At 43.1% G+C, this 19,635-nt stretch overlaps 1 protein-coding gene across 1 annotated transcript in view; it reads left to right on the forward strand.

Annotated features, from left to right (window-relative positions):
• The window catches only part of GAK (cyclin G associated kinase), a 102,055-nt gene that overhangs the window by 24,516 nt on the left and 57,904 nt on the right, over positions 1–19,635 (forward strand). The window contains exons 4-11 of the mRNA XM_044269079.1: positions 2,965–3,079; positions 3,200–3,342; positions 8,157–8,282; positions 8,727–8,816; positions 12,154–12,289; positions 13,018–13,130; positions 14,095–14,185; positions 16,913–17,036. Coding sequence (XP_044125014.1) covers positions 2,965–3,079; positions 3,200–3,342; positions 8,157–8,282; positions 8,727–8,816; positions 12,154–12,289; positions 13,018–13,130; positions 14,095–14,185; positions 16,913–17,036 — 938 coding nt within the window. The remainder of the gene's footprint in view (positions 1–2,964; positions 3,080–3,199; positions 3,343–8,156; positions 8,283–8,726; positions 8,817–12,153; positions 12,290–13,017; positions 13,131–14,094; positions 14,186–16,912; positions 17,037–19,635) is intronic.

Below are 19,635 nucleotides of genomic sequence, written 5' to 3' on the forward strand. Positions count from 1 at the left end.
TTCTCGCTGCTTGCGGGGCTGCTCGTTCGTATGCCTCACCTGCTTCCTGCGGCATACCTTTGTTTCTTGGGAGCCGATGCTTGCCGCCAGCCTTGCACTCGTCCCTAGGGAGTTCCTTCTGTCCTCTTGACCGGACAGGCTCTATTTCTCTCTGCTGCACCGAGCTGGGTGGTGCTCATTCATTTAGTTGGCCTTTCATTCCAGGGAGTGTTCGTGGGTCCTAGATGCATGCCCTTTGCGTCCTTCTGCAGCATTGCTTCCCTGCGCTAGTGGTCCCATGGTCGAGAGTGCTGTTGTCTGCGGGGCCTCTCGAATTCTTCATTGGCGCTGTCAGGACTGCGGTTCCCTTGCCTGCCGCAATTTCCTCCTCTTCGGATGCAGTGTGGTATGAGTCCTTCCTCTTGGCGCCTCTACGCTTTCTGTCTGATCTGCTGCCGGGTTCGGGCTGCTCTTCTCGGGACGGTCACCCAACTTCTCTTGGGTGCTGGATTACCCAGGTCCGGAGGACCTCCGCCTTGGGTTCTTCAAGGTATTCGCCTTCTGCGAGGCGGTGGACCGGGCGTCTCACAGTGTAGCGGGTTCTGTTTTTGAGCTGTCTTATGGCTTCCCTGTTGCCCACTCCTCCTCCTTTCGGTTGGAGGGTGTTATGTCGGCCTCTGTCTCGACTGCCTCTTTTCGCCGGCTTTGTTTGGCTCCCGCTCTATACAGATCACTCCGATGTGGCTTCCCACAAGACTACGGAGGCTGTGTTTTCACTGTCCTCCCCTCTGGGGTGAGCCTGGTTGTTCCTGTGGATGGTTCCGGTGTTCCTTTTGGCCTCGTACTGTCTCCCTTGTTCGCGCTGGCTGTATTAGCTGTGTGCTTATTTACCGAGTCTACCGCGTTCTGTCCTCCCGCTGGGTGCAGATTGCGTGGCCCGTTCTAAGACGATGGTCCTGATGTAGACTTACCTTCTCGGTAACTTGGGGGGACTACCTTTTCGGTTCAGATTGTCCTTTGATCCCACACAGGGGCTGTTCAACGTGGTTACATCAGCATGGTCTTTAGCCTGCCTTCTCCTGGCGTCTGGCGGATCCTTTTGGGTCTTTGCATCTGTCCTTCTGCTCCCCATTCGGGTGGATGCGGGTCAACGTTGTTCGGGGCCGACGGGGCTAGTTTTGTCGACCCTTCTGCCCGTGTTACTGGTCTGCGCCTGTTCTCATTGGGTTTCGCCTGCTTGCCAGGCGACTCCAGCGGGTTCACTGCTGTCCACTCCTGGCTGTGTCTCGTCCAGGTTCTGTCGTAAGATTTAGGGTTTTTTGTCTGGGGTTCTGTGGAAAGCTGTGCATTCCCCACTCTGAAGTTCTTTCCCCATGGTTCTGTCTTTTGGTTGAGGTGTCAAGTGTCGGCGCTGTTCTTCCTCTTCCAGCGTTCCCGACCCTCTGGGCCTGCCAAGACCTTCTTCCTCGGAGTGGCTCTTTGGTTCCTCTGTGCTGTCCTTCGGTACCGCCCTGGGGACTATATCCAGAGCTCTCGGCGCTCCAATCTTGCCCTTGGAGCTGTTACAGGAGTTCACTCTATCCTTCTGTCCTGTACGGTTGTGTTCCGTATCAGTCGTGTCTCTGACGGGTGCCGGCATGGCCCCCTTTTTTTGTTATGAGTTTTCTGTCCTTTCCAGGACAGGGCTGTTCTGCATCTCGTTTCTTTCTTCCTTCCTTCCTTCCTTCTGAAGGTGGTGTTGCCTTCGCTTCAACACCTCACCTATTTGGACGTTGTTTGGGCCTGGCCGTTGTTTACTTGGAGATCTCCGACTCTTGCAGTCGTTCGGCCTCTTGGGTTTCCAGGAGGTCTGTGCATAGGGTTGGCAGACTCCACGGTGGTTTTCCTCCGCTTGATCAGGTTGGCTATTGCTGAGGTTACCGCACCTAGGGCAGGATTCTGTCTTTGGTGTCACCGTTCCTTTCACCAGAGCGGTCGGTGCCTCCTGGGCCGGAGGCATTGGGCTTCGGCCGTGCATTTGGGCACGGTGGCCACAGGTCTGCCTTGCACGCCTTTCTGAGTTCTACAGGGTGCATACTCTGACTTTGGCAGATGCTGCCTTACCCCGCCTGGGTTTACAGGCGGCGGTTCATTGATGCCTTTCGGGTGCTTCGCCTTGGTGTTGTGGTCCCTCCCCCTTTTGGACTGCTTTTGAACGTCCCAAGGTCTTCTGTGTCCCCCAAGGAAACTGGGCGAGAAAACGAGATTTTTGTATAACTTACCAGTAAAATCTCTTTCTCGCTCTTTCCTTGGGGGACACAGCACCCACCCATTAATTGTTTTTTCTCTGTGCGTTTTCCGAGTTTTTGTTACCCGTTGGGTAGTTGGCTTGTTGGTTCCTTGTTGGACTTTGCCTTTTCTCACTGCTTGGACACGCAACTGGCAGTCTCTCTCTCCAGGCTGAGGGTATAGCTGTGGAGGAGGGGCTTAACAGTTTTCACTTAGTGTCACGCCTCCTATGGAGATGAGCTATACCCAAGGTCTTCTGTGTCCCCCAAGGAAAGAGCGAGAAAGAGATTTTACTGGTAAGTTATACAAAAATCTCGTTTTATTTTTTGTTGCTATATTTTGACCACTATAACTTTTGTAATTATGTGTACGGAGCTGTATGGGGGCTCATGAGGGCAATCTGAACTTTTAATTGATACCATTCTGGGGTGTGTGACTTTTTTTTTTTTTTTTTTTTTTTATGAACCGACCAAAAACTGCGAATCGTCCAGTTGGACGCTTTTTTCCGTTTTGCTGTATGGGGAATATATTTTTATACTATGGGCGTATGTGAGTGCCACAGAAAGCCAAGTACAGTGGTAGGGCCCCAACCGATGTAATGGGGAATAATTTAACATATCCATATTAGCCCTTTAAGGTCTTCTGTCATAGGGAGGCTCTAAAAAATAAAAAAGTGCATTTATTCACTATATATGTTCCTTAAGATATTGTGCATAGAAAAAGTTATCTGGCCACCCAAACATCGTCCAGTTCTGCTCGGCTGCATCGATTGGAAAAGAGGAATCTGATACAGGCCAAGGGGAATTTCTGCTTCTTACAGAATTATGCAAAGGTGAGAACATCCGTCCATCAGAAGGGTGCTGGGGATTTGGCGGAGAACACGGTACATCATGCAGCGCTTTTTATTTCACTCTTTTTGTGTTGTGTTTTTTTTTGTTTTTTTTTTTAATAGGACAACTTGTAGAATTCCTAAACAAAGCTGAAAGTAAAGGTCCTTTGTCATGTGATACTATATTGAAGATTTTTTACCAAACCTGTCGAGCAGTCCAGCATATGCATAAGCAGAAACCTCCTATAATCCACAGAGATCTCAAGGTAAATACATGGCCAGTCGTAATAATGCAGTTACTTCAAGTTATTCTACAGAACATTGTAATGTATTTCTTTACCTTGTTTTATACTCCATAGCTGAAATCATCAGGTAAGTGGCCTTTACATGTCGTCTTATCTACAATGTTGTAAAAACTAGTTGGGTGATGTCCTATTAGTTGGGGAACAGACTACTGTGGACAGGCAACACATATAAAAGAAAAAAATCTCATGAGTAAATTAGTTACCAAAAATGTACCCAATTTCTGCTATTGAGTACAAAATAAAACTGGAAGAGATATGCAAACCAAACCCCGCGCTGCATAACCATGGGTAATAATGTGGCTGCATGATGGTATTAAAGTCCATGATGTGTGTAAAGTATTGCTGTTATATGTATTACCTATTATATATGTATTACCTCTTACAGTCAGCTCTCTTGCATTTTCTATACTTTACCCTCCTTTGATCTGACGTTTCCAGGAACAAGCCTGTACATATTAGATAAGGGATAGATATTACAGGAGTGTAACTGACATACTTTACTGGAGCCTGACACATGTACATTATCTATGAGGTTTAGAAAGTATGAATACCCACTCTGCACACGTCTATGGGACTGACATAGATAACGTTTTATGAGTCCCGTAGAAGTGAATGGAGTGCTGGACTGACATTCATACAGTGCACTTATGGAGCCCTGTTCTTGGAAATGCTGCCATCTGATCAATTGGACGGCCCGTGGCCTGAAATGTAACGCCTATCCTGTGTGTAGGTGATAACTGCTGTTTGTGGGATAACCCCTTAAAATGTATACAGTTAACTGTTCATTGCGAAAAGCCTGAGATGCACAAAGTCTCCTAAAAATAAAAAAATCAACGTGGGCAGAGTTTGTGCATGCCACTTTATTCCTATGTCTAAATGCATATCTTCACATAATCACCAGAAGTGCAGAAACCAATCCTCACCCCCACCCTTTGATAGACAGAGGTGAGATATCCCCTCTGATTGGTTGGGGTAATATTAATGATATGTCAGGGGTGCACAACCTTTTTTTTGGTCTGAGGGCCGCATTGGCACAAAAAATAAAATTTAAAGTGACTGGGGAGGAATGATCGCTATCACAGTCATTCCTCCTTCATTTAGTTATATGGATTATCAGTAGCACACCCTGATTACACAGAGAGGTGTGCGGCACGATCATGCCAGTTATCATGAATGAGCGCTCTTATGGACACTTGTTCCCAGTAATTGACCTGAATATCTCGCAGTATAATAGGGGCTTAAAGGGATTTCCCAGTAAAAATTAATTTTTAACAAGTTCTTGCAGCATGGCCCCTGAAACCGAAGAGTTACACTTGCCTGCTCCCCATGCTGTTTTTACTTGGCACTACATGGCCATGGTCACGTGCACCTCTCCAGCCAATTACTGGCTTCAGCGGTGATGTGGCCACAAGCAGTATGTCACTGCTGAAGCCAGTCATTGACTGGAGCTGCAGATGTGACCATGGCCATGTACTGACAGGTGTAAACAGTGCGGGGACCAGAAGATGGAGGCAGAGGGGGCTAGGGCGGCATGAAGCAGGTAAGTATGAATCTTCTGTTTCGGGGAACTTTGTTAAAAGTAATTTTTACAGAAAAAGTGGCGACATTTCCTTCCATCCTACCACCTATTCATAAACCATTGATTTCCCTCACTGCAGAGGATGGCGCTCTCTGGTTATTACCACCTCCTGCCAGTTACCGACGCCATGCAATAAATAGTAAGCTTTTTCCCTTACTAGTGGGGGAAGCGCTTATTGGTTAAGACTTTAAAGGGAACCTGTCATCATCTTTATGCAGCCCATACTAACGTTAGTATAAAGTAGAGACAGGCGAGATGATTTCAGCGGTCTGTCATTTCTAAGCTAAAAGTAAGTGGTTGCCGAGAACCAACATAACAATCATTGCAGACTGGGCCTGGAAAAGAGTCACGGCCACCTGAGAAGAGTCCTGGCTATTTATGATTCCTGCCCACCTGCTGATGACTGACAGTCTTCTACCTAGTTTTCTCCCTTTCTCTCTAGGAGAGAACTGCCAATCATCAGCAGGAGATTAGGAATAACCAGGACTCTTCTCAGGTAGATCTGACTCTTCTCAAGGCCTGGGCTGTAATGGTTATGATGCTGTTCTCAGCAATCACTTACTTTTAGCTGGATTCAGCATTTCTGTCACTATTTTATGTGACCCTAAGTGAGGTCTGCATAAAATTGACGACAGGTTCCCTTTAATAGCCAGGCCTGAACTGACACTTTCTTTTGTGATTTAGCGCACGTAGTGATTCGAACGGTTGTAACTTTTTTGTGTTGTGACTACCAAAATAATTTTTGCAACAATTTTTCACTTGACACATAGGGTCTTATAATATATTTTTTTGTTTTATTTGGGGGAAACTGTACAAAACATTTTTATAAACTGACACCAAATATGCAAACTGACACCAAAATAAATTATTATAATTACCGTATTTTTTGCCCTATAAGACGCCCCTAGGTTTTAGAGGGAAAACAATAAAACAAATTATTTTTTTCCATTACACCTCAGGTCAGACCAGCAATCAGACCCCCAATGTTAATCAGACCTCAGCTGACAGCCCCAATCAGACCTCAGATCAGACCCCCAATGCCTCAGATCAACCCCCCAAACAGTCAGCCATCTTATCGGCCCCCAAACAGTCAGCCATCTTATCGGCCCCCAGCACAAATAAAATAAAAAAACTCACTTGCCTCTCCTGCTCCTGGACGCCACCGCTCCTCACTATCGCGATTCTCTTCATCCTGCTGTCGGCGGTGTATCGCAGTGCACAGTGTCAGCTCACAGAGCTTATTTCAATTTTTATATATTTGTACCGCATAATGTCCCTCCAAGGGATCATAAAAAGACTGTTAGGGGACAGTGAACACTCTATGTTGCAATTTTTTTATTTTATTTTATTTTTTTCTTTGAATTTTCAATTTTTTTGCCACATCATATTTTATATTTTATTTTTTTTATTATTTTTTTGCTTTTACTTTGCTTTTACTATAATTTTTTAAGCTTAATTTTTTTATATATATTTTTTTTTCCCCACATAATTTGTCCCCAAGTGGTCAATGAAAGACCTTTGGGGACACAGATTTTTTTTTTGCTCTATTTCCACTGTAACTGGGGGATCCAAAGGAGCGCCAGTTACAGGGGAAACCTGCCTGCTGTGGGGGCATTGTACACAGGCAGAGCTGATAAGGTCTTCTGACCCTGCAGCACTGCGCTCCTCTTCCCCCAAGCTGGGTCTACCCTGCATGTGCGCCGCTGTCTGAGGAGAGGGCAGAAGCGCTGATACACTGCTTCTGCCTTCTCCTCGGCTCCCCTGCTCTCATCATCCGGGACCGTCCTGCTCCTGCTACAGTGCAGGCGCTGCGGGCAGAAACACAGCTGATCATACGTGGACGTCCAGGAGGACGAGAGCCGCAAACCTTGGCTCTGGGGGCCTCATGCGGGCCCCGGGTTGTGCACCCCTGTATTGGGTAATAGATGGCATTTGCTGAAGTAAGTAACCCTTTAACAACTTGAAATACCGAAAATGAACTGAGATTAAATGGGTATATCATCAAAAAATAAATCCTTTATCACATGATACAACAGATAATAAATTACTACACCTGAGGAGGTATGTCAGCACTAGTAAATCAAATAGAATAAGGTAGTGGAGTAGAGGAATGGAGACAAAAAAGTAAAGCAGCTTACTTAATGCTGTGTATAAATCCGTGACCCCAATTGATATGTATGTATAAAGACATAAAACATCGAAAAGGATGTAAAGTGCAAATGCATGTAAAGAATGTAATGAAAGATAGATCACCACATCAATAAATGGTCACAAAAAAATGACCTAAGTAGGTATAATCAAAGACCAGGGCCGATAGCCACATCCCTAAAAACCACAAAGACATAGTATAAATGCATACCCATTGTATTGGGGATATCCACCTCAGGAGAGCCACATACCTGTCATGCCCTACTCGGGCTACGTGCGGAGGTCTACCAGATTAGCAGCACGTGTCTAGTCGTTTTGTTTTGGAATCGAGCTAGATCCGCCTCCCTTCAGGTGCACTGGGTGGGGTTGTTGGTTTAAATTATACCCACTCCCAGTGTTCCCTGCGGGTTATAGCTTCTGTCTGGCTCTGTGAAAGGAAGGAAGGATTGGCTTTTCCTGTTTAGAAAAGATAAGTTGGTTGTTTTCTTGTTGTTTGCTGTCTAGGCTGTTAGAGAGACGCCTGTCCCCCTCCAGGTTCTGAGGGAGCAGGCTGGCTCTATTCCCCTTCACCATCTTAGGGATTTTAGGGTATTTGCAGCCCAGGCATGAAGACGCGTTATTCCCACCTTAAGGGTCTGAACGTGGGCATAGCAGTATAGGGAAAGCTGGTAGGGAAGTGTCAGGAGGTGACCCTGATCCCCAGCTTCTTGCCTAGATACTTGTTTGTTTATTTTTCTGTGTATCCGATATCCTGTCCGCCGTGACAGTACCCCGACGCGCGTTTTGGCGATGCCTTCCTCCGTTTAATCTCAGTTCATTTTCGGTATTTGGTGTATTTATGTACACTGAGTGGGTTTATACTTACTCTTCAGGGTCTTTTTACATAGTACATTCATAGATAATTTATTTGTATGTCTGTTTTTTGTAACCTATATGTAACAATTAACCTTTAACAACTTGGTACGGAGATGCAGCATTAGCTAATTACAAAAAATCTATAGTGTGTTAACATATATATTTTTTTTTTTTTTTTTTTTGTGTTTTACAGGTGGAAAATTTGCTGATAGGTAACCAAGGAACTATTAAACTGTGTGACTTTGGTAGTGCAACCACAATAGCACATTACCCTGATTATAACTGGACGGCACAGAGGAGAGCATTGGTTGAAGATGAAGTGAGTAGTGTATTGAAAATCCCACTAAGATTTTATTCAGTGTTTACATATAGACCTAGTTTTATTCAGAGTTTTCATATAGACCTAGTTGGGATGCTCCTTCCGGATAATGGCCAAGTGAAAATGTGCTTTCAGTCAGCCGATGGTTGCGCAAGCGCTTTTTCAGCAGTTGCAGTCACCTAAATCATTGTTCTAAACAGGGATCTGCTGGCCAGAAAAGATGAATGTGTATGGGGACAGCTGATCACTCTAGCAATCAACCATCCCAATGCATGTAAATAGCTTTAACCTCTTGTAACAAGCAGGCAATTATGGTAACCAATGATTCGTTCACAATAATTGCCTCCTGTGTCAGCCCATGTACAGAGGCTTTGAATCGCCAGCACTGGTCACTTTAGATTCTTGCATAAAACTAACGGCATTGGTTCCATTGTTATTTTTCAGATGATTAGAAACACAACACCAATGTATAGGACTCCAGAAATTATAGACTTGTACTCAAATTTTCCAATTGGAGAAAAGCAAGACATATGGGTAAATATTGAAAAACTAAATATTATTCTCTTCATCTGCTTGTGATGTTTATATTGACTTTAATTATAAAATTAAATATAATACTGTATGTTGTAGATAAAGGTGGTACTCGTATAGCTAATCTAATATATATTTTATTTTCATTTTACACTCATTTGGTAATGATTTCAAACGTTAGATAGGCGCTGTAACTCCCAAAGCATGGTAGTACAAGTGACTGTAAGAAACTTTTATAATATACCTTAGATGAAAATGTCTCTCCACTCATGATCCATTTCGTCTCCCCACATTTCCTGAACCGATCATTCACTCTCAAATCAAAGATAAAATCTGTTTTGAGAGAGGAAAAACAGGCAGAGACACTGATGGATACTGCTGCTAGTTCTAGTAAAGGTTTTATCTCGCATTTGATTCACAGCTACACTGCTCATTATTGCTGTATAACTCCTCCATGCTGATTTGTAGGGTAGCGTTTGTGTTAGGCTGGGTTCAGACCTGAGCGTTTTACAGCGCGTTCCTACGCGCTGTAAAACGCTCAACAGGCAAGAACCAATGATTCCCTATTGGAATGGTTCGCACCTGATCGTTTTACAGCGCGTACGATCGCGCTGTAAAACGCCCGACGCCCCAAGAAGTACATGAGCTTCTTTGGGACGTCTTGTCGCGCGTTCCCGTACATAGACTTCAGCGGGAACGCGCCACAATGGGCGTTGGCTTGTCTTTGTATGCGCGACAATCGCGCATACAGAGCGTACGTTCAAGTACGCTCAGGTCTAAACCCAGCGTCAGAGAGAGGATCTCATCTTCTATTCTTTGTGAGCTGTGTATGAGAGACATCATAGTGTGTGCCTGTAGTGTGTTTTTGCTGCTGTGGCTCCTACATATAACATCACTGAAAATGGCTGTGTGGCTTCTCCCGTCCAGCCGGAATTGCTCTTTCCCATCCAGAATATGGATGGAAGTTACTGAACACATCAGGAGCAGTGACTATAATACTGTGAACAAAGGGATGCAAATGCTATTAACAAGCTCTGCCTCTAATGCCACCAGATGTAGGGCAGCTATCCTATAAGTCAGTGTTAGACCTTTTAAAAAGGCCTTGAGACCTGACTCTGATATAAGGGCTCTTTCACACCTGCGTTCTTTTCTTCCGGCATAGAGTTCCGTCGTCGGGGCTCTATGCCGGAAGAATCCTGGTCAGTTTTATCCTACTGCATTCTGAATGGAGAGAAATCCGTTCAGGATGCATCAGGATGTCTTCAGCATGCTGCGCTTTTTGCTCCGGCCAAAAATCCTGAAGACTTGCCGCAAGGCCGGATCCGGAATTAATGCCCATTGAAAGGCATTGATCCGGATCCGGCCTTAAGCTAAACGTCGTTTCGGCGCATTACCGGATCCGACGTTTAGCTTTTTCTGAATGGTTACCATGGCTGCCGGGACGCTAAAGTCCTGGCAGCCATGGTAAAGTGTAGTGGGGAGCGGGGGAGCAGTATACTTACCGTCCGTGCGGCTCCCGGGGCGCTCCAGAGTGACGTCAGGGTGCCCCACGCGCATGGATCACGTGATCGCATGGCACATCATCCATGCGCATGGGGCGCTCTGACGTCACTCTGGAGCTCCCCGGGAGCCACGCGGACTGTAAGTATACCGCTCCCCGCTCTTACTATGGCAACCAGGACTTTAATAGGGTCCTGGCTGCCATAGTAACACTGAAAGCATTTTGAAGACTGATCCGTCTTCAAATGCTTTCAGTACACTTGCGTTTTCCCGCATCCGGCGTGTACCTCCGGCAAGTGGAGTACACGCCGGATCCGGACAACGCAAGTGTGAAAGAGGCCTTAAATACTATCTCTCGCCCAGTTAAGCCAGTACACTCTGCTCTGCACTAATGAGGGGCAATCGCCCTGAAGCAGCTGTCTGCATCTGGTGGCATTAGAGGCAGAGCTTGTTAAGAGCTCATTTGCATCCCTTTCCATGTATGGCCTATAAGTCTCCTCACGCCGAGGAGAGAGAGTACCACCCAAAATATAATACTGTGATTAACAGAAAAACACTGCAAAGTGGCCAACCCCTCTAATTCATCTTAACCCTTTAAGGACCCATGACGTAGCTGTACGTCATAGGTCCGATCCCTAAACATGGCGCCCGCTCGCACGTGCAGTGGGCGCCTTAGCCGCAGGGTTTCTGCTATTTTTAATAGCAGAGACCTGCGGCACATGTTATGCGATAAGGCTGATCGCATACATCTTACCCTTCAGATGTCATTCCGGTAACCGCTTTCCCCGGATGAGATCGGGAAACCTGTTACCTTGCGCTAATTGACCGATGTCCCAAGCAGGCTTCAGAGTCAATTAGATGTATATATCAATACAGCCTTGTATGGATATAGTGCAAATGAAGTCTTCAATGATGGCTATTTAGCCATTACTGAATACTATGGGCAATCGAATGATTGGCAGTTATTGTGACAAATATAAAAAATAAAAATAAAAGTTTTAAATCGCCCCCTTTTCTTAAAATAAAAATACTTAACCAATAAAGAAAAAATAAACATCATGGGCATCGCCGTGTGCGAAAATGCCTATACTATTAAAATCTAACTATTAATGGCATACGTCAAATGGCATAGCGGGAAAAAAAAAAAGCCAATATGCCATTTTTTTTGTCACTTCAACCATCCAATAATTTTTTTATAAAAAGTTGATCAAAAAGTCGCACACACTTAAAATTGGTATAACTGAAAAGAACAGATCGTCCCACAAAAAACAAGCCCACACACAGCCCCGTACACATAGCTACAAAAATGTTATAGGGGTCGGAATATGGTTATGAAAAAAATAAATATATATATATATATATATATATATATATATATATATATATATATATATATATATATATATATAATTTCCTCAAAGGTTTTAAATATTTTTTTCAGTATTAAAACGCAAGAAAAATTATACAAGTGTGGTATCGTAGGAACCGTACTGACTTGGAGAATGAAGATAACAGGTCAATTTTACTGCATAGTGTACAGTGTAAAAATGTATAATAATAACCTTTATCAGAATTGCCTTTTTTCCCAATTCTACCCCGTTTGGAAAAAAAAATCCCACTCCCTACTACATGGTATGCAACCGTAAATGGTGCCATTGGAAAGTACAACTTTTCCCACAAAAAATAAGCCCTAATAAGGCTATGTGAATCGAAAAATGAGTGAAAAACGAAGATGCAAAAATGGAAAATCCCAGGGTCCTTAAGGGGTTAATTAATCATTTACTAAAAGTAGTAGTATTGTTTGACCTGTTTTAAATTGTTATCCTCTGCTTTACCGCAGGCACTTGGCTGTATTCTGTACTTATTGTGCTTCAAGCAACATCCATTTGAAGATGGAGCCAAGCTTCGTATTGTCAATGGAAAATATTCAATACCAGAAGATGATACAAAATATCTGGTTTTCCATGTCCTTATTAGTAAGTGAGCCAATTACACTGGAATTTTATGCCATTAACCCTAGGCTTGTTTAACTCCAACCAATTTGGGAGAGTAATGGTTAAATGTATTGTGTGTTTTTATGGAACCCTGATTTAGTTGAGGGTGGCTGCAAAAAGCGGAGGACCTAGCCTGTCCTGAGTTTCTGTTACAATGTTTAATATCTTCTTTGGTGGTGCTGCACAAATAAAGCAAGGGCTTTTGTGGGTTCTTCAGGAATTGTATAACATGGCTTCCAGCAACCTGTTCTAGTATGTGAATAGGATGGGCTGTGTCTGTTTGCAGAGTTGCCAGGGTAGTGTGAAGGGAAACTGGACCTTGCTATACACTGCTCACCAGCGCCTGCGTTGACTTTGCATTGCAGAGCTTTCCTTTCAGGCTGCTCAGCCTGATGGCGTATCTCACGCTCGATTGCTCCATTGCTATTTATTGTACAGCAGGAACTCTGCTGTACAATAGGTGGCAATTATGCAATCCTATGTAAGTAGTGATGGCTTAGCAGCCTGGCATGAGCAAGGATCCTGCTCCCCTTTGTGTCCAGCTGCTCAGCCATGACGGCTTATCATAGGCAGGATTGCATCATTACCATCTGCTGCAGAGTGGTGTCTGGGTGGCCAGCTTTAGTATAAGGTGTGTGAGTTACTACTTCTAGGTTGTGTTTAAATGTAAAATCGACTTAGTAATTTATTTATTTTTTATTATAATAAAGAATCGATGTTAAAGGTGAATCCCGAGGAGAGACTGTCCATTACAGAAGTGGTCAGTCAGCTACAGGACATTGCAGCAGCAAGGAATGTGAATCCTAAATCTCCCATCACTGAGGTATATAGTATTAAAGGACCCGTTTAATGATTTGTTTTACCCAGTTAAAGAATAAACTTGCCGTGTATGTGAGACTGTGTGCAGATAACTTATTGAATATATAGAATAGGTCATCGCTATTAGATTGGTAGGGGTGGCAGGAGTCAGACCTTCACCAATCAGCTGCCGCAGAAAAGCCATGTGACCCATGGACTTGACATCAAAGGCCGAGAAAGAGGGCACTATGATTGCCCCAGTCCTGTGGGCCTTTTGAAAAGCTAATCAGTAGGTGTGATGGGACTCAGACCAAAAGTCTATCAGATATTGGTGACCTATACTGAGGGTAGCTCATCAAAGTGTACATCCCAGGAAAACCCCTTTAAGTAATCGCCTGTACTAGCTCAACCTGAGCCGGTATTTTCTGAACAGTTGTGCCTTGTTGTTTTAGTTATTACTGTTAGACATGTATTTTCTCAGTAGTTGTGCTTTTTAAAGGTGTGTATCATTTCTCACAGTCAATTACAATACATATTCTTTATCAGCTATACACTATAAAACAAAGTGGTTCTGTTGAGTTGTAACTGGCATGGCCTTAAAAGTATACTTGTATATAACTTACCTTGATAAGTTACGGAATTGGATTTAATGTATATATTCTATAATGTAAAACAACTGGTAGAACTTGTGACCTCACCTGACATGTCTGTTTTAGTAACTACTTGCATTCCCCAAATAACAACAATTCTTAAGTAGTCCTTTGACTCCATATTTTGCAATTCCTTTGTTATTCCTGCTAGCATTTTGCAATGAAGGTCTATCTGGACCTTTATTCATAGACTTCTACCAGGAACAACAGAGGAATGGTAGCACATAGAGTCATAAGACTAGATGCTCCAAAATTATTACAAGGGGGATGTGAGTAGTTGCTAAAAGACATATCAGGACAGGTTAGAGGTCCTCTTTAACAAATGTTTTGTGTTATTAGCTTTTAGAGCAAAATGGTGGCTATGGCAATACTGTGAATCTGAAACCTTTCAATGTGATACCGCAAGGCTCCAAGCCGCAGGGTCCCTCAGGTTTGTATAAAATAAGTTGTAAACTGTTTCTTCATTCCAAATTGTACAAACAAGGACTGGTGCCAAATAAAATCTGAATGACTTCTGCTTGACCAAGATAATGGAAAGGCCATGTATTCTTGATGGTTTATTAGATATGGAGAACTGTGCATTTTAATTGTCCTATCAGAAATGTAGCAGATTGCCATCCTCTAAGACCCCTTATGACATGGCTGCGAAACTCTTGTTTCTATCAGCTGTATTTTGACCCTATGACTTTGCATTTTAATAATTTTAATCCCTGCCTCTCAAAGCCATATTTTTTAACGTTTTCTGTTCACATAGACGTATGGAGGGTTGTTTGTCGGTGACAAGTTGACCACTATGGCACCCCCTCAGCTTCTGAGAAGGAGCCATATTTAATTCCCTGATTTCCGCCATACATATACATCGGAGGTCCTGAAGGGATTAAATTGAATGTGTACTTTTAAAAACTTTTGATATAATCTATGCTTGTAGTCATATTTAAAAAATAAAAAAAGGTTTAAATCCATTCTCCGGATGGAGAATTGGGGGAGCAAACAGAACACTTACCTGGTGACCTCCTTTTTATCTTTTCTGCTGTAAAGTTGCCGATTACTAGGCTCTTGTTCTGTTATCTAAGATGGCTGTAATGCTTCAGACTACTTGATGCACAGTATCCATTTGGTAGTCTCTCAAGACTCTCTCTGCTTGTCCAGCCCTGCTTCCGGATTGGCCAGCACTACTGAGGGCAGTAGGAAGTGCTTTGGACTCTTAAAAGCCCAGTGGAGGAGCGGACTACTTGATGGTTAATGTAAAAAAAAAACTTGAACCGGAGAGTCACTGTAATAAATGCAATGACACTTGGCTATAGTTACAGAAGAGTAGTTCTCCCACAATGAATTGGGGAGCTCCATTGTATATCTTGCACAGATGCACACCAATCTCATGAAGCTAACTGCATCGGCATTCTCACACATATATACACACCTCTAGCACAGCCAGTTAAGAGTAGTTCAGTGGTCAAATATAGTTTGTAAAGAATCCCCTTAGTTTGCAGACTTGCTTTGTACTGTATATGGCCGAAGACAGGACATCTAGCCCAATCCCTTAGTTGCCTTTTAGTCACTGCCAGCAAGCAGTCCAATCTACACTGCAGGATTGATGTGAACAAGACATCGTCCTTAATACAACCCTAAAACAACAGTCTATGTATGCAGTAACCCCTCGCTACCAGCTCCGTACATGTATGGCGCTGGAGCGATAGGCAAAATTGGTGCCTGCTCATTTTAAAAATACATGATGGCTCAAAATGAAAAATTGAAAAACAGATTTTATAGGCTAATATATGACCTTTAAAATTATTACCAATTTTTTATTTTTTTTAAATGTTAAATGTATAAAATATATAAACGCTTAAATGACTCCCCCTTTCTGTATAATAAAAAAAAATTAAAAATGAATCCTGAATAACAAAAAATATAAATATCATGGGTATCACCGAGACTGAAAACACCTGTACTATTCAAATATAAAAATATTTTTCCAATATGGCGTAACTGAAAAACGGTCAAAATGGCTAATTTGCCTTTTTTTTTTTTTTTGGTCTCGCACACTCCAAAATAGTATGAATAAAAAATACAGATCGTCCTGCAAAAACTGAGCCCCTATACAGCTCAGTAGACATAACCATAAAAAAAACTTTTTTTTTCAAAGTTAAAATTTTATTTTTACACTATTTAGACATAAAACAAATCTATACATATGGGCTATCGTTTTAATCGTATGTGATCAGAAATATAAAAAAGTTATGCCCCAAGGAAGATGTGGAAGAAAAATGAAAACAAGTGAAAGGATTAATACTGCAGCCTGCTCAATCAGCTGATTGGCACGGGTGCCTGTAATGATATTACTGACTTGTATAAAGCAAAGGTCATCAATTTTGTCATCTGCTATCCTTTTTTGGAGGTCTTACTTGGTTTTTCTAATCTTACCCACCTGGACTTCACATATGACTACATGGTCAACAGTGCCCTTTTGCCAGGCTAATTACTGTACCTATCCTATCACCAGATACTGCCCCCTTTGATGTATCTAGGCAATGCAGTTAGTTGTACCATCTGAAAATGTAACGGAGCAGCCATTAGAGACTGCATAGGGCAACAACTGGATGACACCACAAGGGACTTTCATTTAAGGGATAGGCTCATCCCTGCCTTGCTGTGCGTCAGATACAGAAGTCAGCAGACGTAGACTTCAACTATAACTTCTGCTACTTTCTGGCGAAAGTTTTAGTAAATCTTGGTGATGGTGCAAAGCCCAACCCTCCTACTAAACCCCTTTTCTCTGCACTTTGGATGTGGCTAGCCATGTTAATTAAGTGTTCAGCAGAAACATCATTTGCAACTTTTTTAAACTTTCATAAAACAGTGCAATCTTATTCCAGTAGGGATAGCAATAAAAAAACTGCAGTGACATAACCAGACTAAAGTGTTCTTTGAAAAGATGCACACATTTATCAAATGGTGCAGTTTTCTATAAATTTGTTGCACATTACGTCAATTCGGACTTCAAATATTCCAGTCCTGATCAGTACATCCCCCTCCCCCCTCAATAACTACATTTTGCACAGTTAAGGCAGACCGGCTAGATGACAAACCTGTTTATTTTCCTGTCTTCTCCCTCATTTCTCCTTGAATTACAAGATTAAGCATTTGCATTAAACAGGTTTCACTGCTGGAGATGAGGACCAGACTTCTGGAGGATTTTTCGACATCTTGAAGGGAGGCACAGAACGTTTCTTAAGTAATATTAAAGACACTTCTTCGAAGGTTATACAATCAGTTACCAAGTAAGAAAGCATCTTTTAAATGCACGTATAGTTTATATGTAAAATGTAAATGTAAAATGTATAATGTAAAATGTAAATGTCCATCCGTCAGATCATCGTTCCATGTTAAAGGATAACTGTCATATTTTTTTGCTGAAGTGTAGGGCAAGTGATGGGTAACAATTTTGCAATAGACTTTATTTAGCCAAAATGTTTATTTTTGGTAGAAAACTGGGGCTGAAATGGCCCTTAGCACCACTCTTCAAAAGAGTCTGCTTTTGGTCGGTTTGAACTAATGGCGGTCTGTGCATGACACTATTATGGGGGATTTGTGGATGGCATTATGATGGGGGGGTCTGTGGATGGCATTATAATGGGGGGGGGTCTGTGGATGGCATTATGATGGTGGGGGGATCTGTGGATGACACTGCTATATGTTTCATCTCCCGAACCATTCCCCCCCCCCCACCATCATAATGCCATCAACAGACACCCCCCACCCCCACCCCATCATTATCTCATCCACAGATTCCTAGGGATGGACTGTAGTAGGCTGGGAGAGCAGCGGGCCGTGGTAGTAAGCACTAGCAGGCAGGCCGCTAGCAGGCTTTCATTCATAAAGTGGGCGGAGCAGGCACGTGACCACAGTGAGTTACAGCCGCCCGGCCTGCCTGCTAGTGCTTACTACAGGAGCGTGACCTGTAAGTACGGTACACATGGGGAGCGCATCTTATGGGGTGAAAAATACGGTATATTCCCCCTTTCTATGCAATCTAATGCTCCGTTACATTCACTGACCTGCGATCCCTGTGATGATAATTCATGAAGCAGCAGCCTTCTCACTGCGCACAGTGCTTCTACTTCCTGCGTCTGCTTCATGAATTATCGCAGGTCAGTAAGGCTACTTTCACACTTGCGGCAGTGTGATCCGGCGGGCAGTTCCGTCGTCGGAACTGGCCGCCGGATCCGCCGATCTGCTGCTGCCTGAAAGCATTTGTGAGACGGATCCGGATGCGGATCCGTCTCACAAATGCATTGCAAGGACGGATCCGTCTCTCCGCTTGTCATGCGGACCGACGGATCCGTCTTGTACATTTTTCGCATTTTTACCGATCTGCGCATGCCGGAACGACTGATCCGGTATTCTGAATGCCGGATCCGGCGCTAATACATTCCTATGGGAAAAAATGCCGGATCCGGCGTTCAGGCATGTCTTCAGTTTTTTTCGCCGGAGAAAAAACCGTAGCATGCTACGGTTTTCTCTTTTGCCTGATCAGTCAAAACGACTGAACTGAAGACATCCTGATGCAAACTGAACGGATTACTCTCCATTCAGAATGCATGGGGATATACCTGATCAGTTATTTTCCGGTATAGAGCCCCTGTGACGGAACTCTATGCCGGAAAAGAAAAACGCTAGTGTGAAAGTACCCTAAATGTAGCGGAGCATTAGATTGTATAGAAAGGGGGAATATAAATGTAATTTTAACTCCTAAGATTCCTGTGCCCAGCCTTCTGTCTCCCAGGGAAGCACAAGGCAGAAGCACAGCGTCTGCACAGCCAGTCTCCCTTTTTTTTTTTTTTTTTTTTTTATATAGGAGACGGATGGCCCTTAGCAACTCTTTTGAAGAGTGCTGCTAAGGGCTATTTCAGCCCCATTTTTTTTTTAACCAAAAATAAATGTTTTGGCTAAATAAAGTCTATTGTAAAATTGTTACCTACACTTTAGCAAAAAAAATAAAAATATGACAGTTATCCTTTAAGTGCTGCTTCAAAGAGATTCTGGTGACCAGACAACTTATTTCTGGATCTTTCTGTCTAATATCCAATAAAACAAGCGCCTTGTCTAAGCATTCAGTCATTAGGGAGAAACGGTATTAAAAAAATGTAATGATAGTTCTTAGGATCCGTTCAAAGTTCAAATGTGCAATCTGGTAGAGCAGGCAAATTAGGGATGACATTTTCTGAAAAGATTTCTAGAAATGTTGCACATGTCAATGGATCCTAAGAACTATCCACAAATTTTTTCCATACCAGTTTCTCCCTAGTGACTGAAACCCTAGACCAGGGATGGCCAACCTGTGGCTCTCCAGCTGTTGTAAAACTACAACTCCCACCATTCCCTGCTGTAGGCTGATAGCTGTAGGCAGTCTGTGCATGCTGGGAGTTGTAGTTTTGCAACAGCTGGAGAGCCGCAGGTTGGCTATCCCTGCCCTAGACAAAGCAGCTTATTGTATTGGGCCTGAAGATACAGAAATAAGTTGTCTTCTTACAACAGAATTTGTGTAAAGGGAACACTAAATGTCCTTTTTCATGGTGAAAATGATTGACAGATGAACATTCGCTTCCAACAACTGACCTGTGTAAACTGACCACTCGTCAAACGCTCGTTTGTCATTGATATCTTTTATGTGAATTTTAAAATAATCGGTTGTTTGCAGCATGGAACTGTGTCTGAGTGATTGTATGAGTTCCCATGATTGCTCCATTAAATGGAGCTGAACAAGTGCAGATTTGGCTATATCTTTTGAACAGCTCTCGTTTCGGGCAGAAAATCTGACCCTGAGTATGCCATACACATTAGGTAACTTGGCCCTTGGAGAGGGGAAAAAGCCACTGC

The sequence above is a fragment of the Bufo gargarizans genome, chromosome 1 (assembly GCF_014858855.1).
Source record: "Bufo gargarizans isolate SCDJY-AF-19 chromosome 1, ASM1485885v1, whole genome shotgun sequence".
NCBI classification, from domain to species: Eukaryota; Metazoa; Chordata; class Amphibia; order Anura; family Bufonidae; genus Bufo; species Bufo gargarizans.